The sequence below is a fragment of the Notolabrus celidotus genome, chromosome 13 (assembly GCF_009762535.1).
Source record: "Notolabrus celidotus isolate fNotCel1 chromosome 13, fNotCel1.pri, whole genome shotgun sequence".
Lineage (NCBI taxonomy): Eukaryota > Metazoa > Chordata > Actinopteri > Labriformes > Labridae > Notolabrus > Notolabrus celidotus.
Window position 1 is genome coordinate 9,067,984 of NC_048284.1, and position 23,097 is coordinate 9,091,080.

The 23,097-nt window shown below is 39.5% G+C and overlaps 1 protein-coding gene across 2 annotated transcripts in view; it reads right to left on the reverse strand.

The window, feature by feature from the left end:
- Positions 1-23,097, reverse strand: part of lama2 (laminin, alpha 2) — a 283,442-nt gene that overhangs the window by 188,926 nt on the left and 71,419 nt on the right. For both annotated transcript variants that reach the window (XM_034699953.1, XM_034699952.1), the window contains exons 4-13: positions 20,796-20,847; positions 19,595-19,785; positions 14,225-14,404; positions 13,378-13,467; positions 8,635-8,752; positions 7,284-7,462; positions 7,102-7,201; positions 5,468-5,525; positions 2,760-2,862; positions 2,414-2,554 (exon numbers count right to left, since the gene is read on the reverse strand). In XM_034699953.1, coding sequence (XP_034555844.1) covers positions 2,414-2,554; positions 2,760-2,862; positions 5,468-5,525; positions 7,102-7,201; positions 7,284-7,462; positions 8,635-8,752; positions 13,378-13,467; positions 14,225-14,404; positions 19,595-19,785; positions 20,796-20,847 — 1,212 coding nt within the window. The remainder of the gene's footprint in view (positions 1-2,413; positions 2,555-2,759; positions 2,863-5,467; positions 5,526-7,101; positions 7,202-7,283; positions 7,463-8,634; positions 8,753-13,377; positions 13,468-14,224; positions 14,405-19,594; positions 19,786-20,795; positions 20,848-23,097) is intronic.

Consider the following 23,097-nt stretch of genomic DNA (forward strand, 5'->3'; position numbering starts at 1 on the left):
GTAAGGAAGAAAGGAAGGGTGAAAGGGAAGAAAGAAGGAATGAAGGAAGGCAGGGAAAATTAAGGGATGAAAGGAGGAAAGGAATTAAGGAAGGACAAAATAAAGGAAGAAAGGAATAAAAAAGGGAAGAAAGGAAGGAAGGGTTAAAAGGAAAAGAAGGAAGAAACAAGTTAGGATATAGGAAAGAAAAGAGCATGACAGAACAAATAGGTAGAGATAGAAAAAAGGAAGGAGGAAAGGAAAGAAGAAAGAATCTTATGGCAGTCTTAAAATTTCCCTGTCTAAACACAAATTCTAATTTCATTATTTTGTTTATCCTTGAGTCCTCTGTCCTCAACTCTCCTGGAGCTTTGTTACAACAGGCAAAAGTCTAGATCTGGACCTGAGTTCTGATTTCTGAAATCTGATTTCTGATCCAACAAAAATGTAAAACTCAAGATGTGATTTAAGATTTTGTAGAGCTATCACATGCTAGATGGAAGTCTAGCAGCTGACACCTGGAGAGAGTTGTTTTTTTTTCTCAAGGATCTTGTGTGTGCAAGTGTGCGCGTGCCCATGTGTGTGTGAGAGGCTGTGTGTGTGATAGAGAGAAAGACAGACAGCCACACACACATCTGTCGTTGCAATTAACCTGACCTTGGATTCCCCTTTTGAACACACACATAAGCAGCCCCACACACACACACACACACACACACACACACACACACACACACACACACACACACTATCAGTGTCTAAATCAGAGCTGTCATCCTGTCAGTGTCTCCTCTCCCCCCTCTCCCACCCTGCCTGTCAGTCAAAAACTGTTTTCCTCTTTTCACCTCTCTACTCCTTTTTACCTCTTGTCTTGTCTCCTCCCTTCGTCCCTCCACTTGTCCTCTTCCCTCCTCCCCCCTTTTTTCAACCCTTCTTTTTCTTCTTTCCTACTTCACCCTCCTGCTTTTCTCCTAACCTGCTGCTGTACCCCATCCACAGACACTCACAGAAGACTTCTCTCTTCTAGTGCAAGTATTACCTTGTTACTCACTATTCCACATTGATAAAGCAGCCACAAGTTAATCCAATTCATATTGAGAAAAACATTTCTATCATACGCTCTTTTCTCATGTTCTAAAAAGCAAGTCTTCTGAAGTGGAAAGTTTTCCCTCCATCACAGCGAGGTTGTGTGAAGGTGTTCGATGCAGCACAGGTTCTGTTTAAAAGCCATAAAAGCTGCTCCTGTTATGAGCTGTCCAGGTCTCCATTTACCCAAAGGTCAACACTGTCAAGACTGTTTGATACATTGGTTCACAGGTCTTTCTGTACCGAAGGGACTTTTAAAGTTCTAGGGACAGCTGAAGGACACCAGGCTTTATTTGTTGAGTTTGCATTGTAAGAGTTGGGAACATTCGGCATGAACATGTACGCAAGTAAAGAAAGGAAAATGGATGTTTACAGTAAAGTACAGCACTGAAAATATTAAAAAAGTAAAGCTTAAGCTGCTTTTTTCTAGCGCTGGTGTTAGTGACTTAGGTGTTGTTTACAGTGAGGCTCATTTGTATAGAAAGAGGCCAGTTTATTGTTAAATTAATTAATTATTGCTCACTTTAATGTATGCAAACAACACCTGCAAACAGTAATGCTATTTGCTCTGCAGCAAAGTGTGTGATACATTCTAATCTTTGTATGTGCTCTGTGGATTAGAAGATGTGTATTGGTTTATTTGGGTTAGGGTTAGAGGGTGCTTAAGCTGTGCAATCGTTTTGTGGAGCAGGCTCTTGATAATTTGAAGAGGAATCTAACCCTCCTGTTATGTTTGTTTCTTAGGAACTGTAATAATTCCTGGGTCAATTTAACGTGGGGCATATTTAATGATCCAAAAGTGTCAGAACCCCAAAAAATCCCAACAAACATTTTTTTAATCTCATTATTAACTCCATTACCAACCACTTGAATAAATATTTAGTGTAATGGTGTTCTTTAATTCTAACAGATCATGGTTTAATCTCACTTGTTTTTAATGAGAATTCATGTTATAAGGGTGTGTGTGTGCGTGTGTGTATGATTGGGGTGAAATATGTCAAGCAGTGGAAAGAAACAACTAGTATTTGACACTTCTGACCCCTTTTAGCCTCCACTTTGACTGCCAGGTCAAATTGACCCACAAACAGTATATCTACAAACACGCAGGGGGGGGGGGGGGAATTTGTGAAATCAACACGCAACATAACAGGAGGGTTAAAAAAATCATATTTCAATCTGTATTTTGGAGATATTAAATGAGTCTCTCCACTTTTGTATCTAAAAATTATATCTGTTGTTTTTATTTTTCTTCCTTTCGTAAACCTGTTTGTTCCCATGTGAAGCACATCAGACTGCATGCTTGTATGAAAGGTATAAATAAAGTTAAGAGGAGTGAAAGTTTTCCTACGTTGTGATAGGTCCACGTGGAAGCAGTGCACTGACTGGACACGCCCATACAAGAGCACTTTTCACACCCTCGTCGATTGTCACCTTTAAGATTGTAGAATCCAAGTTTACAGCGGTCACAATTTTCTCCCTCCACATTTTCCTGCAGGAGAGACAAAGACAGACAGATAGATGGAGGGATAAAGAGATGAAAGTTAGAGCAAAGTTTATGGGCTGCCCTCAGATTGACGTTACGAGCAGGAGGCATGTTATTGTAGTGTTAATGTTCTGGAGATAATGATGACGGGGCTACAAAGGTTAGCTCAAACTACTTGTCATTATTTGTGTGCGTATAGGTGTGTGAGTACCTTGCACAGACAAGGCGTTATGCACGGGTCAGCGTTGGAGCTTCCTTCCACACTGCAGTTACAGCGCTGGCAGGATGGGAAGCCCATATAACCCACAGCACACCTGCAGACAAATGAGTTTAATAACCACCATAAAGACCAATAGGATGAGTTCACAGAGTCAATCCTCCTCACAAATGCTTCTTCAGTCCTGATTTAAAAATCTGTTTGGACTACGACAGACTTTGAAAAAAAAAAAAGTTTTCTGGCAGCAAGTGGGCTTTGATTTCTGTTACACACTGCTGTTTGTATATTTCCTTAAATAAAACTTTAACAGCCAGCAATGTCATTCCTTTGCAGCTAAAAGGTAAAGCTTCAATCTTTTACGTCATTGAGTTACACATTCATTGATGATGCTCAGTTACATCATTTAGGGCCTGTGTCCATTGATTGCTTTTTTGCACTGGCAGCGCCTGAAACCTCAATTTTGGAGTGCTTCTCATTGCCACTGCCTGTAGTTAGGTTACAAAGCTGACCCGTGGCACTTCCACTTCCCTTATTAGTGACCATTAGTGTATTTTGAAATGCTCTGTATGCTTCATATTTGCTTTTATTCAGTGGCACTCTGCACAGAAAATGTAAATATATAGTAGAACTCATGTCAGCAGCTGGAAATAGTCCCCAAAAAATGAGTGTGGTTAGTTTGTCCTCTTTATGAACCTCCACCATTGCTGTTAAAGTTGAAGTCCCGCCCCTTCTTGATTTTGATTGCTTGATTGGTCCATGATGGAGCAACATCAGTGTTCATACAGTTGAGCTATTTATAACTGAGCTCAGAGACAAAAAACAGCTGATGCTTAGGATGATGAGTGCTCGATTTGTATCGCTTTTGTGTAGAGAATAAGGGCTGTCAGCGCACAAAACAGTGTTAATAGACACAGGCCCTTACATGGAGAAAACAGGTAGATGGTACCTCCTGACTGAAGGATACCTCTGGATGGCCCACCAGAGAGCTCAGGCTGTATGCAACTACCAGATTCAAGGTATGTAAACAGCAGACATGACATAAGTCACATAGGTTACTGTTCTGTTTATTCTGGGTCTCAGTGGCCTAGTGAGTAACACATTTTTGAGCCAGCTCAGGTGACTGATGACTACTGGACAGAACATGCTGTCAGCACCACCCCTGCTTTGTTTTACCATGATTAGACATAACAGTCCCGGACTAGTTTCCTTTTAGTTCTGCAGGTTTTCACGTCAATGAATAAAATTTAACCTATAAGTCGCCATTTTTTTTACTGGTATGTTTGTTGTTGGGCAGTGGCAATGATAACTGTGGACTAGGTCCATCAGCTGGTCTTTAAAACTTTGTACTGTTGTTTCTGCTACAGCTCATGTCTCTGTCTCCTTCATTTTTGAGGATGTACACAGGCGATGCACCAAATTAACTGGGGACACTGGCAGTCATCATGCGTTCACATGCATGTAGCTAACAGAAAGTTTATCTCTGGGTTTTGTTCACCTATTAGTCATGTAAGTACACTCCCTTTTTTAATCATATTTATCCATTCATTTATTATTTACAGATTTCACATTGATTATTGTTATTATTATCATCATCATAATAATAATAATAATAATAATAATAATAATAATTATTATTATTATTATTATTATTATTATTATTATTATTATTATTATTATTATTATTATCATTATTATTATTATTATTATTTATTTATTTTTATTTATTTTATAATTTTAAAAAAATCCTTCCTGACCTTTATTTATCACTTTCTTGTTTTGTAGCTTTTCTGGCTGTCAGGTGATTTGGGGGATGATGGGTATGTACATCTATGAATGTGTTTATACTTGTACTTACTTGTTCAAACAGTTAAAAAAAATATGTAAATAAAGTTTTAAAATATGTATATTTAGATTATACTACATGATTAGTGCCATTGTGTAGCAAAATCAGATAAAAATCATAAATAAATTAAATATTTTTAATGTCCCAATTTTTAGTATTAAACTAGTTATTGTAGTTTATACACTTACATGACCCTTTAGCTCAGGTAATCTTGAGGAAAGTAAGAAAATAAATCACTGTAGTTACTAGCAGACTTATTTCTTCTATAGAGCTCATGGGGTTCGAAATAATTATAGAATTGATTTACATAACGCATATACTTTTAGATTACAGTAGATTAAACTTGAATGATTATGAAAGAGAACATAACAACAAGCTATTACGTCAATGAGATAAGTGATTAATAATGTAAGATAAAAGCATTTTGTGGAGTAACAGGGCAGACAGAAAGCTTTTCTTATTGTTTATTTGGAGATCTTTTGATTCACAGGTTGTCATTTTAACCTCAAGACTTTTCTTGATTATTTCAGGCCCATTACAAATCAAAGGATGGAAAATGTGTTATCAAAGTGAAAATATCTAAGTAAAAGAAAAACAGAGAATAAAAATAGAGAGAAACAGTTTGTCCGGGTTTAAACCAAGGCTATTTATTCAGTGACTTCTTTATATTTTATAAGGTACAACAGCAAGATGTGATCATTAATATCATCAAAGATCTTAATGGAAACTTTCTGGCTATTTCCAAACACTAATTGGAACAGACACCAGCTGAAAGGTTCTGCTCACCTGTCACTATGTGTCTCTGTCTCTTTATATGTGTGTGTATGTATGTGTGTGTAAGTGTGTGTGTGTGTCTCACCTGTCACATCGCAGACCCCCAAAACCCTCCTTACACCAGCACGACCCTGCTGGCTGGCCTGTCAATCAAACACACACAAAGTCACACGCACACCCTCACACGTTTTTAAAAACATCGATGTGAGTGAAATGGAGCGGGTCTCTCTTCTGAAGTGTCTGAACTAAGAATAGCTCCATTTTCTAGATGTAAAAACAGTAAAAGTACAAAGAGGAGTAAAATTATCTCTCATATAAATAGTTGCTCTGTTCTGTCAGAGATGTTTTTAATAACAGGAGCTTCTATAAACGCAGCTGAACTGGACTAACCCCAACCCCACAGGAAATCAAGCAGGATCGATGAAATACTGGAGCTACTGAGGCATCACATAAAAATTAATTAAAATGTAAAAATATGTTTGCTTTCACTGAAAATCTGTATTTGTGTCTTCTGAGAGGCTGGAATTATTTAAATTACCTCACATGAGCAACATCCAGACATAATGATAGACAGACTGAGACACCACTGTGGACTCTCTGGGCATGGCAGAACGTCTGCGAGTGCTGAGATCTGTGCATTGACTGTATATAAAAAGTGCACGTACCTCTTGTTTTTAATAGTGAACATGCACGAAAAGGCCATAACCTTCATTATTTAAAACGGCCAGTAGGGGGGGGGGGCACATCCATTCATTAATTACAGTATATCCCTGATACCACTGCAGGGGGCTGGAGCCAGTACCAGCTGTCATTGGGCAAAAGACCATACTACACTACACTACACTATACTACACTACACCTTCAACTGCAAGTAAGAGCAAAGCCTCTGTGTGGCTTATTGTTTACAGTGAAACTGAGACCCACCAGAAACAGATGAACTGCTGCTCCTCTATGAGAAGTGGTGAACCAAGGAGTCATGCTGTTTACATAAATCAATCATTTTTAAATAGCCCCAAATCAAAACAAATGTTATCTAAAGACGCTTTACAAACAGAGCATGTCTAGTGTGTCTGATCTCAACTTAATCCACCATGAGCAGAGCACTTTGCAGCATTTAGCAAGTTACAGCTGCAAGGCAAACTTCCTTTAACAGGAAGAAACCTCAAGCAGAACTAGACCCATGTTAGACACACATCTGCCTCGACCGAGTTGAGGTTGGAAAGAGGGATAAAGGAGATGCAGAGAGAGAGAGCGATATGATAGTGATGAGACGAATAGTAGTAGTTGCAGCCGCTGGAGTCTAGCACGTCCATAGCAGCAGGCTGTCTATATCAGCGATTCAATCTGGTCTTTGCTTTTGGTCTGAACATGGGTTTGCCCTGGTTAGAAGTCGTTCTCTGCTAACTGCTCGCCACGCTGAAATACCCAAATAGTCCTTTGTCGCTCCCAGAGGCACATATTTTCATGAGAGGAATTGATAGGTTCTGAGATTGGTTCCCTTTAAACAGCTTTGTTATGAATGGCTGAGTTTTATAGCTATAGCTAGTAGTTTAGGCCAAATCAAGCGCAGGAAATCAAAATGCACTCCAATGTTTTCATTTGTAGGCTCCCTCTCACACCTTTATAGACTGTTAAAGGCAACAGGGGTGCAGGTCACAGCATGGACATTTGGATTCAGCCCTCAAACAGACTCAAAGATTGAAAACTTTATTTGCTTACTTGGTGTGGCCTCATTTGAATCTCTGACACATGACTGGCTGACAGAACCCTGCGAGTCACATGAGCAGGGGTTACAGGGGTCGTCATCCTCAGGGCTCACCTGGGCAGGAAAAGTAGGGAAACATCTTAGCGAACAACTTTTTAACCTTAAAGAATCTTAAATTAGGATTTATGTGACGTACCCCGGCAGGTCTGAAGAATCCAGCAGCGCATGTCTGACAGTTGACTCCATCTGTGTTGTCTTGGCATCCAATGCAGACTCCTCCCCCTCTGTTTTTACCGTGGATGTCCAGGCTGAGCGACAGGTCTGAGACAGTCTGATTGAAGTAGCACTCCTCTGCCTTACCATGACAGTTACACTCTGAAGACAGAAACACACAAAGACAGTTGGTACAGCACTAATATGTGATGTGATTATCAGTTTGGCCTCTACTTCCTTCATCCTAACAATGAGTCTAAACTTTTTTGAACTTTTAAAGCTAAGTTACATGCTTTCTTAGAGTTTTCTCAGAATGTTTGTGTTTTTAAGTTGTTTTATTGAGTTCCCAAAAACAAAATGGGAACAGTTCTTTTAACGGTTCACAACATGTCTTCTCCAAAAGATAGCAGAAATGTTTCGATTGGCCAAAGCCGCATGTTGCTGGATGAGATGAAGTTGCATTGCATCAAAAGCAGAGCCAGGTGCTACTTTCTTTATGTCTGCATCCTTTCTGTGTCATAGTTTACACACTGTCAGGAGATGTAGACTGGAAGCCTGCAGTGAAACCATTCCTCACTTTGCGGTTCATCGTTGATGGCTTACATTTGAAATATAGCATGCATGAGTTGGGATTCTCCTGCTGCTGCAAACTTTAACCTCTGCAGGGATGCAGGGTTAAGTGTTGGTGCTGCCCTGAATGGGCTGAATCCGTCATGGATAGTTCCTGTAATATCGTGCCAGCCGGGACCTTAAACGCCTCCTTTCTATCCTCTTGTTGTGTCAGCGTCGGGGCAGAGGAAGCAGTTATCAGGCCGCTAAGACTACAGAGCGTGTTAGACGGTGTGTGAAATAAAATGAAGATTACATGTTGTAAGACGAGTTTTATGATGACAGGTGGACGCCTCTAACCTTGCCGCTCTGCCGCCACACGGATGATGGAGGTTAATGGATGCAAAGGTGACTTCTGATGGCTTTATAGAGTCTTATATCAAAGAGCGTTTCAGATTGGCTGACAAGAATATAAATTGAAGTGTGCTGCTTGATGGTTTTGTTCTGTTAAATCTGTGTTCATGTGAACTGTGGACGGACTGGAGGAAGATAAAACAGCATTTTACCAGCTGACATGTTGTTTCTGAGTACATACGAAACATAAAATTAAAAGTTTATTTCCTACAGCACCATGGGAACTCCAGAAGGACATTTAAAGTTTGAGCAAAGACTGTTGCTTTCTGGGTAATTATAAGTGTTTGTTTTCTGAGTGGATTGCAGTATCTTTGTGTGTATTTTTGTGTGATCTGAGAGTGTAATCTGTGCTCATGTCGTGTCTTTCTTACTCTCACAGATATGTCGAGTGTGGAAGGTTCCTGCCATCCAGGGCTGCTGGTGGTAACCAGGGCAACAATGATCACAGCTCTCCCCGCATGTGTTGTGTTCGCATTCACAGCTAAACTTCTACACACACACAGACACACACACACACAGACACACACACAAAAATAGAAGCGGAAAAACACATTAATGCTGCTAAAGTGTCACAGATTTGTTCATTAAACATACATGAGAGACTGCTTTCTTCCTGGAAGCTGATATCAACAAGGACGCTAAACGTGGTAACACTCTGACTCATCACAGAACTCCAATTACAGATTTACAACTTTTTCTACACAATCTGTCCCAATGAGTGGTGAGAAAAATTATCTGACTTTTAAATTGTTGGAGTTTCACATCCAACTATTAAGTTAACCCAGTGCACACCAAAAACTGCCTTTCCTTAAGTGTCCTCTTAAAGCAGGATCCAAAACAAGCCCATATTAACAAAATAATAATACAAGTATTAATAATGTTAATAATGATAATAATGTTGATAATGTTTAGAAGAAGAAGAAGAAGAAGAAGAAGAAGAAGAAGAAGAAGAAGAAGAAGAAGAAGAAGAAGAAGAAGAAGAAGAAGAAGAAGAAGAAGAAGAAGAAGAAGAAGAAGAAGAATTAAATATAATAAGAATAATAAGAATAAGAATAATAATAACAAAAACAATACAACCATCGTTAATAATGTTAATGATAATAATATTGTTATCATGATCAATAATAATACTACAGATAAAAATAATATAAATAACAACAATAATGTTATTGGTATTATTGTTATTATTATTAAGAATAAAAAGCATCATCAGCATCATCAGCAGCAGCATAATCATACATTGTTTTTATTTGACACCTTTCAAACTATTCAAAGACACTTCATAAAAGATCATAAAAGCACACATTAATACATCTTGTTTTACAGTGTGATTAGAGACTTTGTCCACTGACATGATTTTTTTCACTGGCTGCATCTTATATCTTATTATTATTATCATTATTATCTGTTTTCTTCAAAAAATAATAATAATAATATATTTTTTTTAAATGTAAAAATGGAGATTTCAGGTTTTTGCCTGACAGCAGCAATAATCAGATATAATGCGGTGCATTTAAAAACAGAATAAACAGTCACTAGTTAAGGAAGCAGAAGTATGTCAGAACAACTTCAGTAATCATCTATCACCTGTAAAAAGTGTTTGAGGCATAATTAGAGGCCTGGCAATTGGATTGACAGGTGGGCTGTGGTGTTTGATCCCTTGTTGAAAATGTCAAAAATGTAAACTAAATATTGAGTTGGTTTTAATTCAAGCAGAAATATCAACTCTCCAGAGAGTGCGCATTTGATGGTTTATAGCTGTGTTAATTTTCACTTTCAGTGCCATAAAACAAAACGTTTTTATGGCTTACATATCCTCATCTTTTCTTACTTGATGCAATACAACATCCACATAAATGTGTCAGAACCGGGCTGCATGGATAGGTAATTACCAATATGCATGACCTACTAGGAGCTTATCAAACAATAATGAATTCACAGGAGAGCCGACTGCAGCAAAAAAAAACTCGGTTCACTTTCCAGATTGTCGGTTGGTAGCAAATGGGTTCACGATTACTCTCCCAGGAGAGAAATAAATACAAAACTAAACACAGTCAAAGCAAAATGAGGAAGGAAATTTGCCAACTTTGAGGTTCAGTAATTAAATTTATGACTTTCTGTAAATGGGCTGATGTGGAGAAGGTGCCAGATTTAACTGCGTGTAGAAAAGCACAATAGCAGAGCTTGAGCCAAGTTTCAGATTTGTTGGCACGAGTGGATTTGCCCCTTTTATGTGAGACGCAGCGCTACAGCTCTGGCTCCAGGCTGCCTTTGTACCAAGCATGCATCTGAACAAATGTTCTTTACACGATCATCAACAAATCATCTCACGGGTCTCCACCTTTTTCTGCTTTTCTGAACGCCTGCCCAGGACTTCACTGCACTGATGGATGAACTTGTATCAAAGTTGAAGAATGAGAGGTGACATGGGATCAGAGGGTGAAAGAAAATCTGTCTTTAACTAGGAGAATAAGTTTCAGAGTAGTTTAAAATACCCCAAAAGAAACATGTATAAATGTATGTATTTTACTAAGAAAGCATCATAGTACTTCTCCATATCCATTCATAGATGTCTAATGTTTAAGATGTTCATGGGTTTCCAAACACAATTGTTATCTCATTCTAGAGCGACTCACTTTAGATATTTATATGGTAAGAATAGCACTGAAAGGGGCTCTATAGGAAGGAGAGACATTCAGCGTCAATAGCTTCAATCAGCGAGACAAGATTATCACAAATTAAGAATGTGATGTCTCACTCCTTGGTAATTTATTTAGCTGTGTTTTGTTTATCTGTCACTTCCTGGTTGTTGTTTTTTCATATGCTACACTCAGCAAAGATGGAAAAGATGGGAAAGATGTCTTACTACTCAAAAATTAAACCCCAGAAAACTGTATTATGTTCATGCGATGACGTCACTAACGAATAATCGACTATCAAATGCCTCTGTGACTAATTTTGTCATAAATTTCAGTCGACTATATCGACTAATCGTTGCACCCATATGAGGCAAAGGTTGTCCAATTTCAAAGGTTCCTACAAAGGTGGTCCACTAATGAATGGTACTTTGCCCAGACTATGCTTATCAGGCTCATCTTTCATGGCTCAACATATCCTGAGATCCAATGTGGGCACATTCAAATGAGATGGCAGACTCTAAAGCTGCCAAGTAATACACTTTTAAATGTAAGTTATTGGTTGAAACTGAAGATTATCTAGTGGTATAAATGTTATAATAACAGCAGGACAGATGCTTCTGTGACGCTTCAAATTACTTTGAATAATCTAAGGGTTAGGTTAGGTGATGTTATTTTCATGAGTTCCGGTGCAGCTTTCCAAGTTGCTAGAGGATGAGAGATGTGCTTAGTAACAAGAGCGTAAGGTCAAGGACAGCTGGTGACATCAACAGGAAGTCCTTTGTAGACCAGACTGCCTTGTTAAAGTTCAGCCTGAGCGGACTACACAGCCCACAAAGGCTGGGTCCTTCACAGGATGCCACTCTGGAATAAGGACATCGTATTTGTATGGTTATATGCCCTGACCAAGTGGCAACCTCCAGTCTTAAACTATGAAGCACATGCTGAAGTGTTAGAAACTGTCATACATCAAGAATCTGCTTGAGGCTGGCTGCAGAAACATCGGAAGCCACATAGACATGAATGGGAAGAAGACGATCTTTGCAGCATTAATAAACATGTTTACAGCCTGGTTCAAAAAACAGCTTGGCTCTACGTAGCTAATTTCTCCATCGACACACACTGTACGGGGGGTGAATTTTTTTCTAACGTGACGGTTCAGAAGATATTAAGATTACGAGTTTTTGTCCAAATAAGGACATGACTGACTTGACTCCCGGATGGGAACACATAGCTGTTGGCTAGGAGGCTCACACTCCGCCTCTTTACATCACACTCTGCCTGGTTGAGTTCCGCATTTCCAATATGGCTGCCGCCTTGGATTGGCTTCCAAACAGCTCTCAGGAACAGATGGGTGACGTCACTGATACTATGTCCATATTTTATACAGTCTATGGCCCTGACACACCCACATCTGTCCAATCAGAAGAAAAGAGGCTTGAAGGGAGAGGTGTCTGAAATCTTCTGCATCAGATTAAGGCTGAACTGGGGGTTTTAAGCAACAACAGGGTGAGATAATGAGTTTTTCAAACTATACAAAGTTACTAGAGTTTTCACAAAGTGGAAGTATCACATAAAATAAGCATAAGATAGAACCTATTCGATTTTTAGGCCTTCATTAGAGTTTTTTAATAATTTATACTGATTTAATCTAATTGATTGCATTTTTAAGCTTCTTTGTGTCCTTTTTTTTAAATTTTGCAGTAACTTTTTAAGACTGTGCATTTTTAGCCATGCTGTGAGAAGCACTTTGGGGTTGCATGTTTGTATCAAAGTTTGTAAAGAAAGTTGACCTGCGTTTTGTAGGCAAACAGATATCTTACTGCACTAACATTTGATGCAAGATAACTGTCCAAAACATAAAAAATTCAATAGATTACTCTGAAAATGACTTGCAGAAATGTAAAATGAAGTTGAACAGGCAGAAAAGAGACAAGAAAAGAAGAAACTGGAGCTCGTTCTGCATCAGTGACATCACTGAAAGTCAATGACATCATCACCAAGGGACCAGACACCGGTGTCACATCTGAGTTGGTCTTCGTGGTTCAGCCTCGGGACATGTAAAGGACACAGGGGTCTGAGACTCTGTGTGTGTGTGTGTGTGTGTGTGTGTGTGTGTGTGTGTGTGTGTGTGTGTGTGTGTGTGTGTGTGTGTGTGTGTGAGAGTGTGTGTGAGTGTGTGTGAGTCTGTGAGACAGAGAAAGATCAGGTGTCTGGTATCAAACACTCCACTGTTTGAAGTGACATGGGAGACAACGCTTCACTGTGTCACCTGTGTCCCCTGCAGACAGTCACGCACACACACACACACACAAACACACACGCACGCACACACACACTGTAAGTCTGATATAAAGGCTGTGAATAAAAAAGCGGGTGCCTGAGGCTGTTCCTTGCTGCTGTTGAGCAGAATGAAGCAGCTCTGTTACCTCGGCTGTGTTGTTAATTCTATGAAGAATAACAAAGTTTGTTTTTTACCTTTGTATCAGCGTTGAGGGGACAGGCTTTGGCGTGGCCGTAACAGATACACATCCCTCCCACTGAGATGTCTTTAATGGAGTAGTAGTACTGAAAAAGAGAGAATAAAGATGCATTTTAGTGAGCATTATATGGATGTGTTAATGAGCAGTTTAAGATGCTGTGAAAGAGGCGTCTCTCCACCTATCTGATTATGTCACAGTGGTGTGTCTCACACATCTGGTGGCAGGCTGATTAGTAGTGCTGCTAAATAGCTGTATGCTCTATTTGTGGGGCTTTTTATGCTCTGCTTCTTGAGTGTCAAACAAAGGAGTCTGAATCATAAAATCAGAGGCATAATTAAGATTTGGGCTGAAAAAAATAGTCACTTATAAAGTTGAAAACAAGGTCAGGGACTTGTTATACTACTTACGTTTTCTTTATGCATACTTTGATCTTCCTTTTTACTTTTCATACAGTCTATAGTCCACTATAGGTCATACAACTAATTGCTCAAAAAATGAAACACTAAAAAGAGACGTGTGAACTCAATTTTCCTTGCAGTTATTGACTATTTTAAACAGCAAAGAAAGGGAAAGCAGATGTCAAGCACACGTGTCAAGCCTTAGCCTTCTTGTTGTGATGAGCTTAATATGAAAGAATTTTAAAAAGAAAAAAAAAAAATGAAGCAAAATTCGAGAAAAGACAGGAATAAAAGATGGGCATAAAAACAGAAGATGAAAGAGAAAGTGTTGTGCAAGTGTGTTTAAGCCTCAGCTTTCTTCTTGTCACAATGGGATCGATATGTTACCCAGTAGAGGGAAAGAAAGAAAAGGAAAGTTTTTTGTTCATGTGTGCTGAGTCTCACTCGTCTGGTCACAATTGGATCGACGTCTCTGGGGTCTCGGAGGGTCAGGGTCATGAGGTCTGCATTCAGTGTTCGGATTCGCTGAAACACCAGCCTGATGTAGCGGGCGGAGGTGAAGTTCAGCAAGGTCGGAGAGGGGTCGTCAGCACTGGGTCGACCATTGATCAGAGAAGTGTGGATCTATAGAAAGACAAACAGACAGGTACAAGCTGACTCGTTATAGAAGACTTACTGTATACTAAGACACAGATGAAAAATAATCTATAAATGGTGCTTTCGGTTGCCTATGGTAGATGGTTGAAGAAGTCAGAGGCCACTTAAATGAAGCCAAACAAAGAGAACTACCTTTTTGTATGAAAAATGGTTGTTCATAACACACTTGTTCTTCCTTAAAAAGAGACTTCTAACAATCACAACTTATCTCATTTACTCTTAACCCTCCTGTTACCCTCAAATCTACTAACAATGATGGTCAATTTGACCCCAGCAATTTAAACCTCCAGAAACTGATTGTTATACCTAGGTTTATGTGTCAGATACTTTATGTTTCTTTGTTGACTACCCAAATAGCCTTTAAATAAAATATATTTCAAGCATAAACACAATTTAAAGCATTTAGAAAGACTGCATTTGTAAAACAAAACATCAATCTTCTGCAAGTTTGTCATGCTCTCGTCAGTCCTGCCTTGTTTCCATGTTATCAAAACGTATGACACAGGACACATTATTAAATGTCTTTAGAGACATGGTGGCTTGAAATATTATATATCAATATATAGGTTGGCGGTTCGATCCCAGCTCCTGCAGTCACATGCGGAAGTGTCCTTGGTTATAGTGACCTCAATATCATCCCAAATCACCAAAACGAATGTGTGTAAAATGTTGATATTTCATACGTTAAAAACAGCTAAAACACCCTGGGGTCAAATTGACCTCAAGGTAATTTTTTTTCCAGGAAATTGGAACATATCAACATTTTAATTTTACGTTTTCCCAGTTGTTCCCTTTAAATTAGGAAAAGTCATGAAATATGAAGCCAAAAAAATGATGTTAGTCATTAATTTAGCCATGTTAAACATTGAATGGGGTCCAATTGACCCCAAGGATAATAGGAGGGTTAACACATCAATTGCTTATAGACCATTCTTAAAAAGTATCTTAATGGAGACCAAACGGTTCCTCTATAACCAAGTGCTTGTTGCTAGTTCAGAGAAACAGGCAGAAACCTCTAATGGGACCAGATTGTAGGTGGATGACCATTTGCCTTGACCTGTTGGGTCCATAGAGCATATAAAACCATGGACAGCACAACCACTCCCTGAAAGTGAAGCTATCTAAAGCTCTCCCTGGTTACCGTCAGCAGTGTGAGTCATAAAGCCAGCCTCCTCCATGTCAACATATGGGACATGGTAAAGATTAAAATACATGTCAAATACATTTTTTATCAAGCCTGTCATAAAAGTTAGCTGTTATCATATTGATTTATGTCAAAGTGGGAATTTGTTGGGAGAAGTTTAGTTTTTATTAGTTATTTGACACAAGAAAGAGAGGGTGTGACATCTTATTGACAGCTCTACTGACAAATGAGACTAGGAAGAGGAGAGTAGAGGACACAATAATCTGTTCTGTGACTGTATCAACATGAGGGATCTCTCATGTTAAACATAGATGTTAAAGTTTTTTTTTTTTTTAAAGTTATATTTTTTGGCATTTTTGCCTTTAATGGACAGAACAGCTGAAGAGAGACAGGAAATGAGGGGAGCAGAGAGAGGGGGAGGACATGCAATAAATGATCAAGGCTCGAATCGAACCTGCAACCCCTGCGGCGAGCACTATAGCCTCTGTATATGGGGCGTGTGTTAAGACCGCTTAGAATGAGGCCTTATTTGCCAGATCCCTTCTGCAGCTTCCCTTTTTGTACAATGGGAAGTGATGGAGGCGTGCCGTTCATATTTATATACAGTCAAGGGTTGGGTCACTTAAGGTCAAGCCATGAGACATATTTTCACTCTTTTTGATTTTCCTTTCAGAAAACTAAATGCCTACATTTAGCAAACATTTTACATACATCATTGATGATCTGACCCCAGCAATAAGGTGTCTTTGTTTCCAGACAGTGTAAGTAATCCAGAGTACTCCCTTACATGGAAGAATAAGTACAAATTGTGATAATAAAACCCTATGAACGTGGATTAGTCAATGTATCTACAGCACATCAGGTAGTCAGACTTAAAAGCACACTTCCATTACAGAGTTTGTGATTTCATTAACCAAACAAGCTTTTCCAAAAAAAGAGCCAGTGACTTAGTATCCCAGCCTTGTTTGTTCGCTTTATTCTCTAACCCTGATATGGTGTTGCTTCCTCAGGCAGAGATTGTGGGTGGCATGAATTTGAGCAGTGCTGACATTTAAAATAATCACAGGTTTTGGCAGGATCATCCAATATTGATGTTTTTGTGAGGAACCTGGTCAGAGATGTTAATCCCATCCAGACAGGATTGTGTACAACCTCTAACCCCAGACCTCAAGAAAAATAACAAGCATGATACATTAGTCTGTATACTCGTGTGGACATGAGTTTGTAATGCTACACTGCTACAACGCAAAAAAAATTGGAGTTAGAAGCACGACCAGACTTCTTCATCGAGACCCTTAATGACGTGGAAACTTGTAGAATTTTGTTCCGTCTAGTAGAGACACTGACTTGATTTAATTGCATTTCTCTACATTTAAATAACCGTAGAAGAAGAAGAAATATCAACAATAATAAGTAGATGAGACGTAAGAAGGGTGACCTCTGAGCTGTCTGTCTGTCTGTCCATCTGTCTGTCTGCCTGTGGCCAAAAGCAACATCATTTGGCATCTGTATAAACAAGTTACATGCCGTGTGTGTGTGTGTGTGTGTGTGTGTGTGTGTGTGTGTGTGTGTGTGTGTGTGTGTGTGTGTGTGTGTGTGTGTGTGTTGAGGGGAAACACTTGGTGGATGCTAGCTGCACTTTTGGAAGTAGCAAGGGAGATGGTTGCTTATGTGTGTGTGTGTGTGTGTGTTTGTGTGTGTGTAGGTGTGTGTGCAATTGAGTGTGTGTGCGTGAGTGTGTGATTAGTGGTGGGGTGACATTGTGAAAGTGTGTGCACGGTGCTGTGACACATCGCCTACGACTCATTATGGTTTCACTGTGATCAGACGGCTGGGGAGCTGTCAACCACACACACACACACACACACACACACACACACACACACACACACACACACACACACACACATACACTCAGAAACACACTCACACACACACACACACACTGACACACACACATTCAGACACCTCCGTCGTTCCTTGCAGCTCTTGACATCTCCCAGCTCGCACCCCCTCCAGCGCTCCCCCGCAAGACACAGACAGACACACACACACACACACACACACAGTATCAACACACAAGAAGACGCACCCTAACACACACATGGACCCCTGTAAATGTCTACACACTCAGACAGGCATCTACAATTAGAGGCCTGTGTGGGAGCTGTAGATATGTGATTAGTTTGTTTATACCCCGTCTATGTGTGTGTATTTGTGTGTGTGTGTGTGTGTGTGTGTGTGTTGTGTGTGGTAATCTTTCCCTTCATTAATGTCAGTTAAAGCAGACTCGCCCCTCTGTTCATACTGGGTGCAACCACACAACCACACACACACAGACGATCAAAGCAGCACCAAAGTAAACAGTAAACAGTGGTGAACATGTGTGTCAGCATGAGTGTGTGTTTCCACTTTTTCAATCGATGGTTTAAAATCTTATTAGCAGTCGTGCACATTTGAAGTAAACCCTCTTTTTAAGAACGAAAGCTTTGATCTGATTATTGGTCTGAAAACCAACACAGACCCATATGATAATCCCTTTTCTATGAAGGCGTCTTTGTGGAAGCTTAACTTAAAATGTATTTTGTAATGACTCAATCAAAGTTGACCTCCTGTCATTGGTTTAGCTTCATTATTATTTATTTTCAGATGTCCTGCTTCTTCGTCATGACCACTGTGGTAATGCTCTTCTCATTCCAAAATCTGCTCCAGCTTTCGGAAGATAATTCTCTTTACCAGATCATAATATGCCTCTCCTTAACCAATGAGTTTCCCTTTTTGGACTTGTTTACTTGCTCTACTCCTAACCTTAGCTGTTGTTACTTTATTCTTGTAAACAGACACAGAGAAGTGCCTCTTAAATTTCCTGATGTTCCTGTAGTTACAGCTTGTTATCCATATTACAGGCATAAGAGGAGAAGTATTACAACTGGCCTTGCTATCCCTGTTTAAAGTTAAAATATCTTAATTCAACTAATTGCCCGGCTTTATGACTAATTACCCAGCTGTGTCAAATATTTGATTCTGACTGGTTAAAACCCTATAATAATGGTAATAAACGGTCAAGTGCAAAAACAACACCAGTGACAGTAGGATCACACATGCCTTATCAAATCAATCCACAGACAACAGGCGTACAGTTCATCTCTACCTGTTGACACTGTGGCAGAAACATTAGACTCTGCCTCAAACTGGTATTGAGATTCAGGAAATAATAATGACAGTTAGTGGGCACAGATGGGAGAGCAGCCTGAGTAGCTACTGGACCCCAACCATCTCTGATAGGGAAAAGTAGAGCAAGATCCCATCCTGTGATGCAGAGCTGCTGAGAGCATCTCTAAGTTTCTGATTGCTATTAAGTAACTTAAAGGCACAGTGTGTGGAAATGAGAATATTGAATGATATCTAGGTAAAATTCCAGAAGAAATAGTTGTTTCAGTGTCTGACTTTCTGCATCACTTGATTTGCCCTGTGCTGATTGATGAGTCATGCTCCAGCATCTGGTTCAAGCAGAAGTCTTGCATATCAGCTGTGGAAGGCTCTGGATTGCCGGAGCAGAGACAGAGCAGAAACCAAAAGCTGCAGAGCTTGTGGAGGCACACATATTGACTAGAGTGCAACCTTTCATGCTCCGCTGTCATGGCAGAGTAGAGACAGATTTAGTGGAAGTTCCCTGTTACTGTTAACGGTTAAACTGAGACACACCAGAGACAGTTACTGCATTCTAGTGGAAGTTCCCTGTTACTGTTTACAGTGAAACTGAGACTCACCAGAGACAGTTACTGCCACTCCTTTAAGAGAAGTGGTAAAGGAGTCCCATTTACCTTGTCTAAAATTAATAGAAACTTTCATTTTTATGTAATTTGTTAAATGAGCTAATATTTTCACTTGACCATGAATTAAAATGTTCAGTTTAATGTTATGTGTCCTTCAAGAGCATGGATAAGAACCCATTTTTACCCAGCATTACCACCCTGGGTATCATAGGGACTACAGTAGTATCACATTGTTACCTCTCCATTCTCCAGCGGGTGGATCTTTGAATAGTAAGATGTGCAGATGACTTCATCATCTCTGGTGTAGGATGGAGTTCCTGTCTTTGGATTAATGTTGAATCTCGTCAGGCACTCTGTTTCTGTGATGGCGTAGTACTGCCAGGGTTCAAAGGTCACACCGTCTATCGAACGCTCCAAGACCCAGTTACCTTCGGAGAAAAATATTAGCCAAGAAAGTAATGAGAAAATTCTTCAAACATGTAATGTGGTAAGAAGGAAAGATCAATAGATATAATGACGGACACCCAAGGCTGTGTTGAGGTCAGCCTGCTTAAAATACATAGAAAATTGACAGAACATTCAATTCTACATATTTATTGACAGCTCAGACCAAACATGTGACACTACGTCCTGATTGATTGAACATAAAATGAAGTGTGTTCAGTTAATGGAAAAACACTATAACTGAAGACATACAGACTTTACAGGCTTTTGAAACACCATTAGAAAATGTAGTTTCATGCAGATTCATGACTGTTTCTAATACAACCTTGAAAAGCTAACTGCAGTTTTCAGTCAATCAGAAGTGATGATGTTTTGTTTTCTGAGGATTAAACTAAAATAAATATATTTGTATCAATTACACATTAAATACGCGTTTTAATTGATAGAACCTTCATTTTTCAATTGATCATTCCATTAGTAAATATCAAATAGCACCAAAACAGAAGAGAAGTTACACCATGACACTTTACACACAGAACAGGTGTGGATACAGTATAAATTATGTGTACATTTTTAGTAGGAGGATTAAAATGAGTCTGTCCATGGGACTTTGAGTCCACGTGAAGGCTGCTGATTTTAAAACTGTAGATTTATCTCCGCATTTTGGCCTTACACCCACACATAAACAGAGTAATAGATCACTGAAAACTAAGGTTTTTGAAAACGCCTTCCAAGGTGGACATTTCTAATAATGCCATTATGTTTACAACGTTAAACAGGGCTCTCCATGCACAGCCAGTTTATGTTATCAGATGCCGATCAGTTGCAGGAACATACATTTAGAAAACAAAAAATAGAGCGCCGCACACTGAAATGACTTTACTTAGACTTTATTGTGAGCGAACAACATTCTTCACCAGTTCGCCTGTCATATGATAGAAGCAACTGTCAAAACAAGCAGAAACCTTTATGTCTCAAACAGTGTGTGGATTACCTGGTCGAGGTGAGTTGGCTGCTTTTATAATCACATAGGCGATCTGGAAAACCTGGAAAACACAGAGTACACAGGATGAATAAGAAGAATTTAACTTGAATCTTGGTTTCCTATGTTTACATCAAGCAACCTCCAGCCGTGAGAATTGAAGCCAATGCAAAAGAGTCAAAAACTGCAGTTCATAGAGTGTCCACTTGAGGCTGGCTCCAGAAGTACCGGAAACCACATACACACCAATTCAAAAAAGTCAATCTTTACAGCAGAAATAAACATGTTTACAGCCTGGTAAAATAAACAAGTGTAGCCTGGATAGCTAATTTCTCTACAGGGGGTGAATTTTTTCCTAACGCAGCAATTTTGTAGATATTAAGATTACGAGTTTTCCATTGTGAGATGCAGGTGACTTGATTGACAGGTGAGAACACTGTAGCTATTGGCTAGAAGGCTCAAAGCCCGCTTTTTTATCTAGACAGAAGTTAGGTTGACTTCAGCATATCCACTATATAGATATTGTAGTTTTCCTGAACCTTCAAATAGGGTCGAAAATAAACCGTGTTGTTGTTGGATTATTTCCATTCAAAATTATGACTGATGATATGGCTTTCTGTTTGGACTACCTCACTCTACAAAAGGTCTGGGCTCAGAACTTGAATATTATTGTATTGTTTTATTGTATTATCTGTCTCCCCTAATATTTTGTTTAAATTCTCATTATAGCAGTGTATTACTTATACGTATTTGTTTTAATGAAAATTTCTGTGGTAATATGTATGCTTTTTATGAACATGTGTGAGTGTGATTTCAATTTTAATTTTGGTTACCTGTTAAATGATGGCAAACATCTTTAATTCTTTATTACTGGATTCTGATTGGTCATAACCACATAACAACAGATATTTATTTATTGACAGCAAAGTGTTCCCAGTGTCAGCCAGATTCTACATGTCAAATTAAATTAATCCACAGAGGAGTCTGGCTCTTTTCACCTCTGCTTGTTGACAATGTGGCACAAATTGTCGTTAACATTAGCATTCTAAATCAGAAAAACACATGGAGGATGTTTTGTTTGTGTCGATTTATTTAGTTCTTAAGTTAGTAGCTGCGAAATAAGCAGGATAATGTACCCCTAATAGACCCCTCAGAGTGAGACTAGACCCCTCTGCTTCATGCCGAAGTCCTGCCCACCCTGATTCTAGTCTACTGTGAGAACCTGCTCACCACACATTATCCCTTACCTACACAAAGTGCATACATTTATATACTCAGAATTAACTTGGGATTGGGGATTAGAGTCCACAGTGTGTGTATGCAAGTGGAAGGTGGTGAAAAGTATGCAAAAGACCTTTTTATAGTCCTTTGAAGTAAACAAACCAATGGGGAGCGTGAGGGCTGCAGACAGAATGTTTATTATCTGATAAGTTCTAACTGGAGTTCTGAATTATTGATGCTTTCTTTTCTCTTATTTATCTAATATTCAAATAAAATACAGATAATGTTGGTGCTGTTGTTCTCCAGACTGACATTCAGTGAGTTCTATCATTGTATAACCACACAGAAAGACAGACGGATAGACAGACAGAGAGAGGATGAGGGTCAAACCCTAATCCCTGTTTCTCTTCACCCCATGTCTTCCACCCTGTCCTCTCTCCTTTTCTCTCTCCCTCTTTCTCCTCTCTAATGTGGGAAGCAGTGTCACATTGCAGCAATTAGGACGGGGAGAAAGCTACTGTGTGCGTGTTTCTGTGTGTGTTTGTGTGCGTGAGTGTGTGTGTATTTCAGGGTAACCTTAGAGGAGTCATTCAAACCCACTACAAAGAGTCAATGTTACCTGTATTCACACTGAGGACGGGATGGTGTGTCTCTCTTGTGTGTGTGTGTGTGTGTGTGTGTGTGTGTGTGTGTGTGTGTGTGTGTGTGTGTGTGTGTGTGTGTGTGTGTGTGTGTGTGTGTGTGTGTGTGTGTGTGTGTGTGTGTGTGTGTGTCCGTGCATGCGTGCGTGTGTGTTAGTAAGGGAGCTCTCAGCGGTTGCTTGTAATACGCTGACAGCTTCAGGGACAGCTCGGCAGCTCCAGCAGCTAAACATAGATGAACACAGCTAACTAATGCTGTGTGTGTGTGTGTGTGTGAGAAAGAGAGTTTTTGTGTGCGTTAGTGTGTGTGTGTAGGGCTGCAGTGTGTCTAACTCTATATTTTGATCAGCTGTGGATCAGAGGAGGGTTTTTTTGTGCTTCTGAAGCTCAGCTCAGCATCAACAAATAAACACACCAATAACCGTCGTACAAGAAATCACACAACAGTGTTC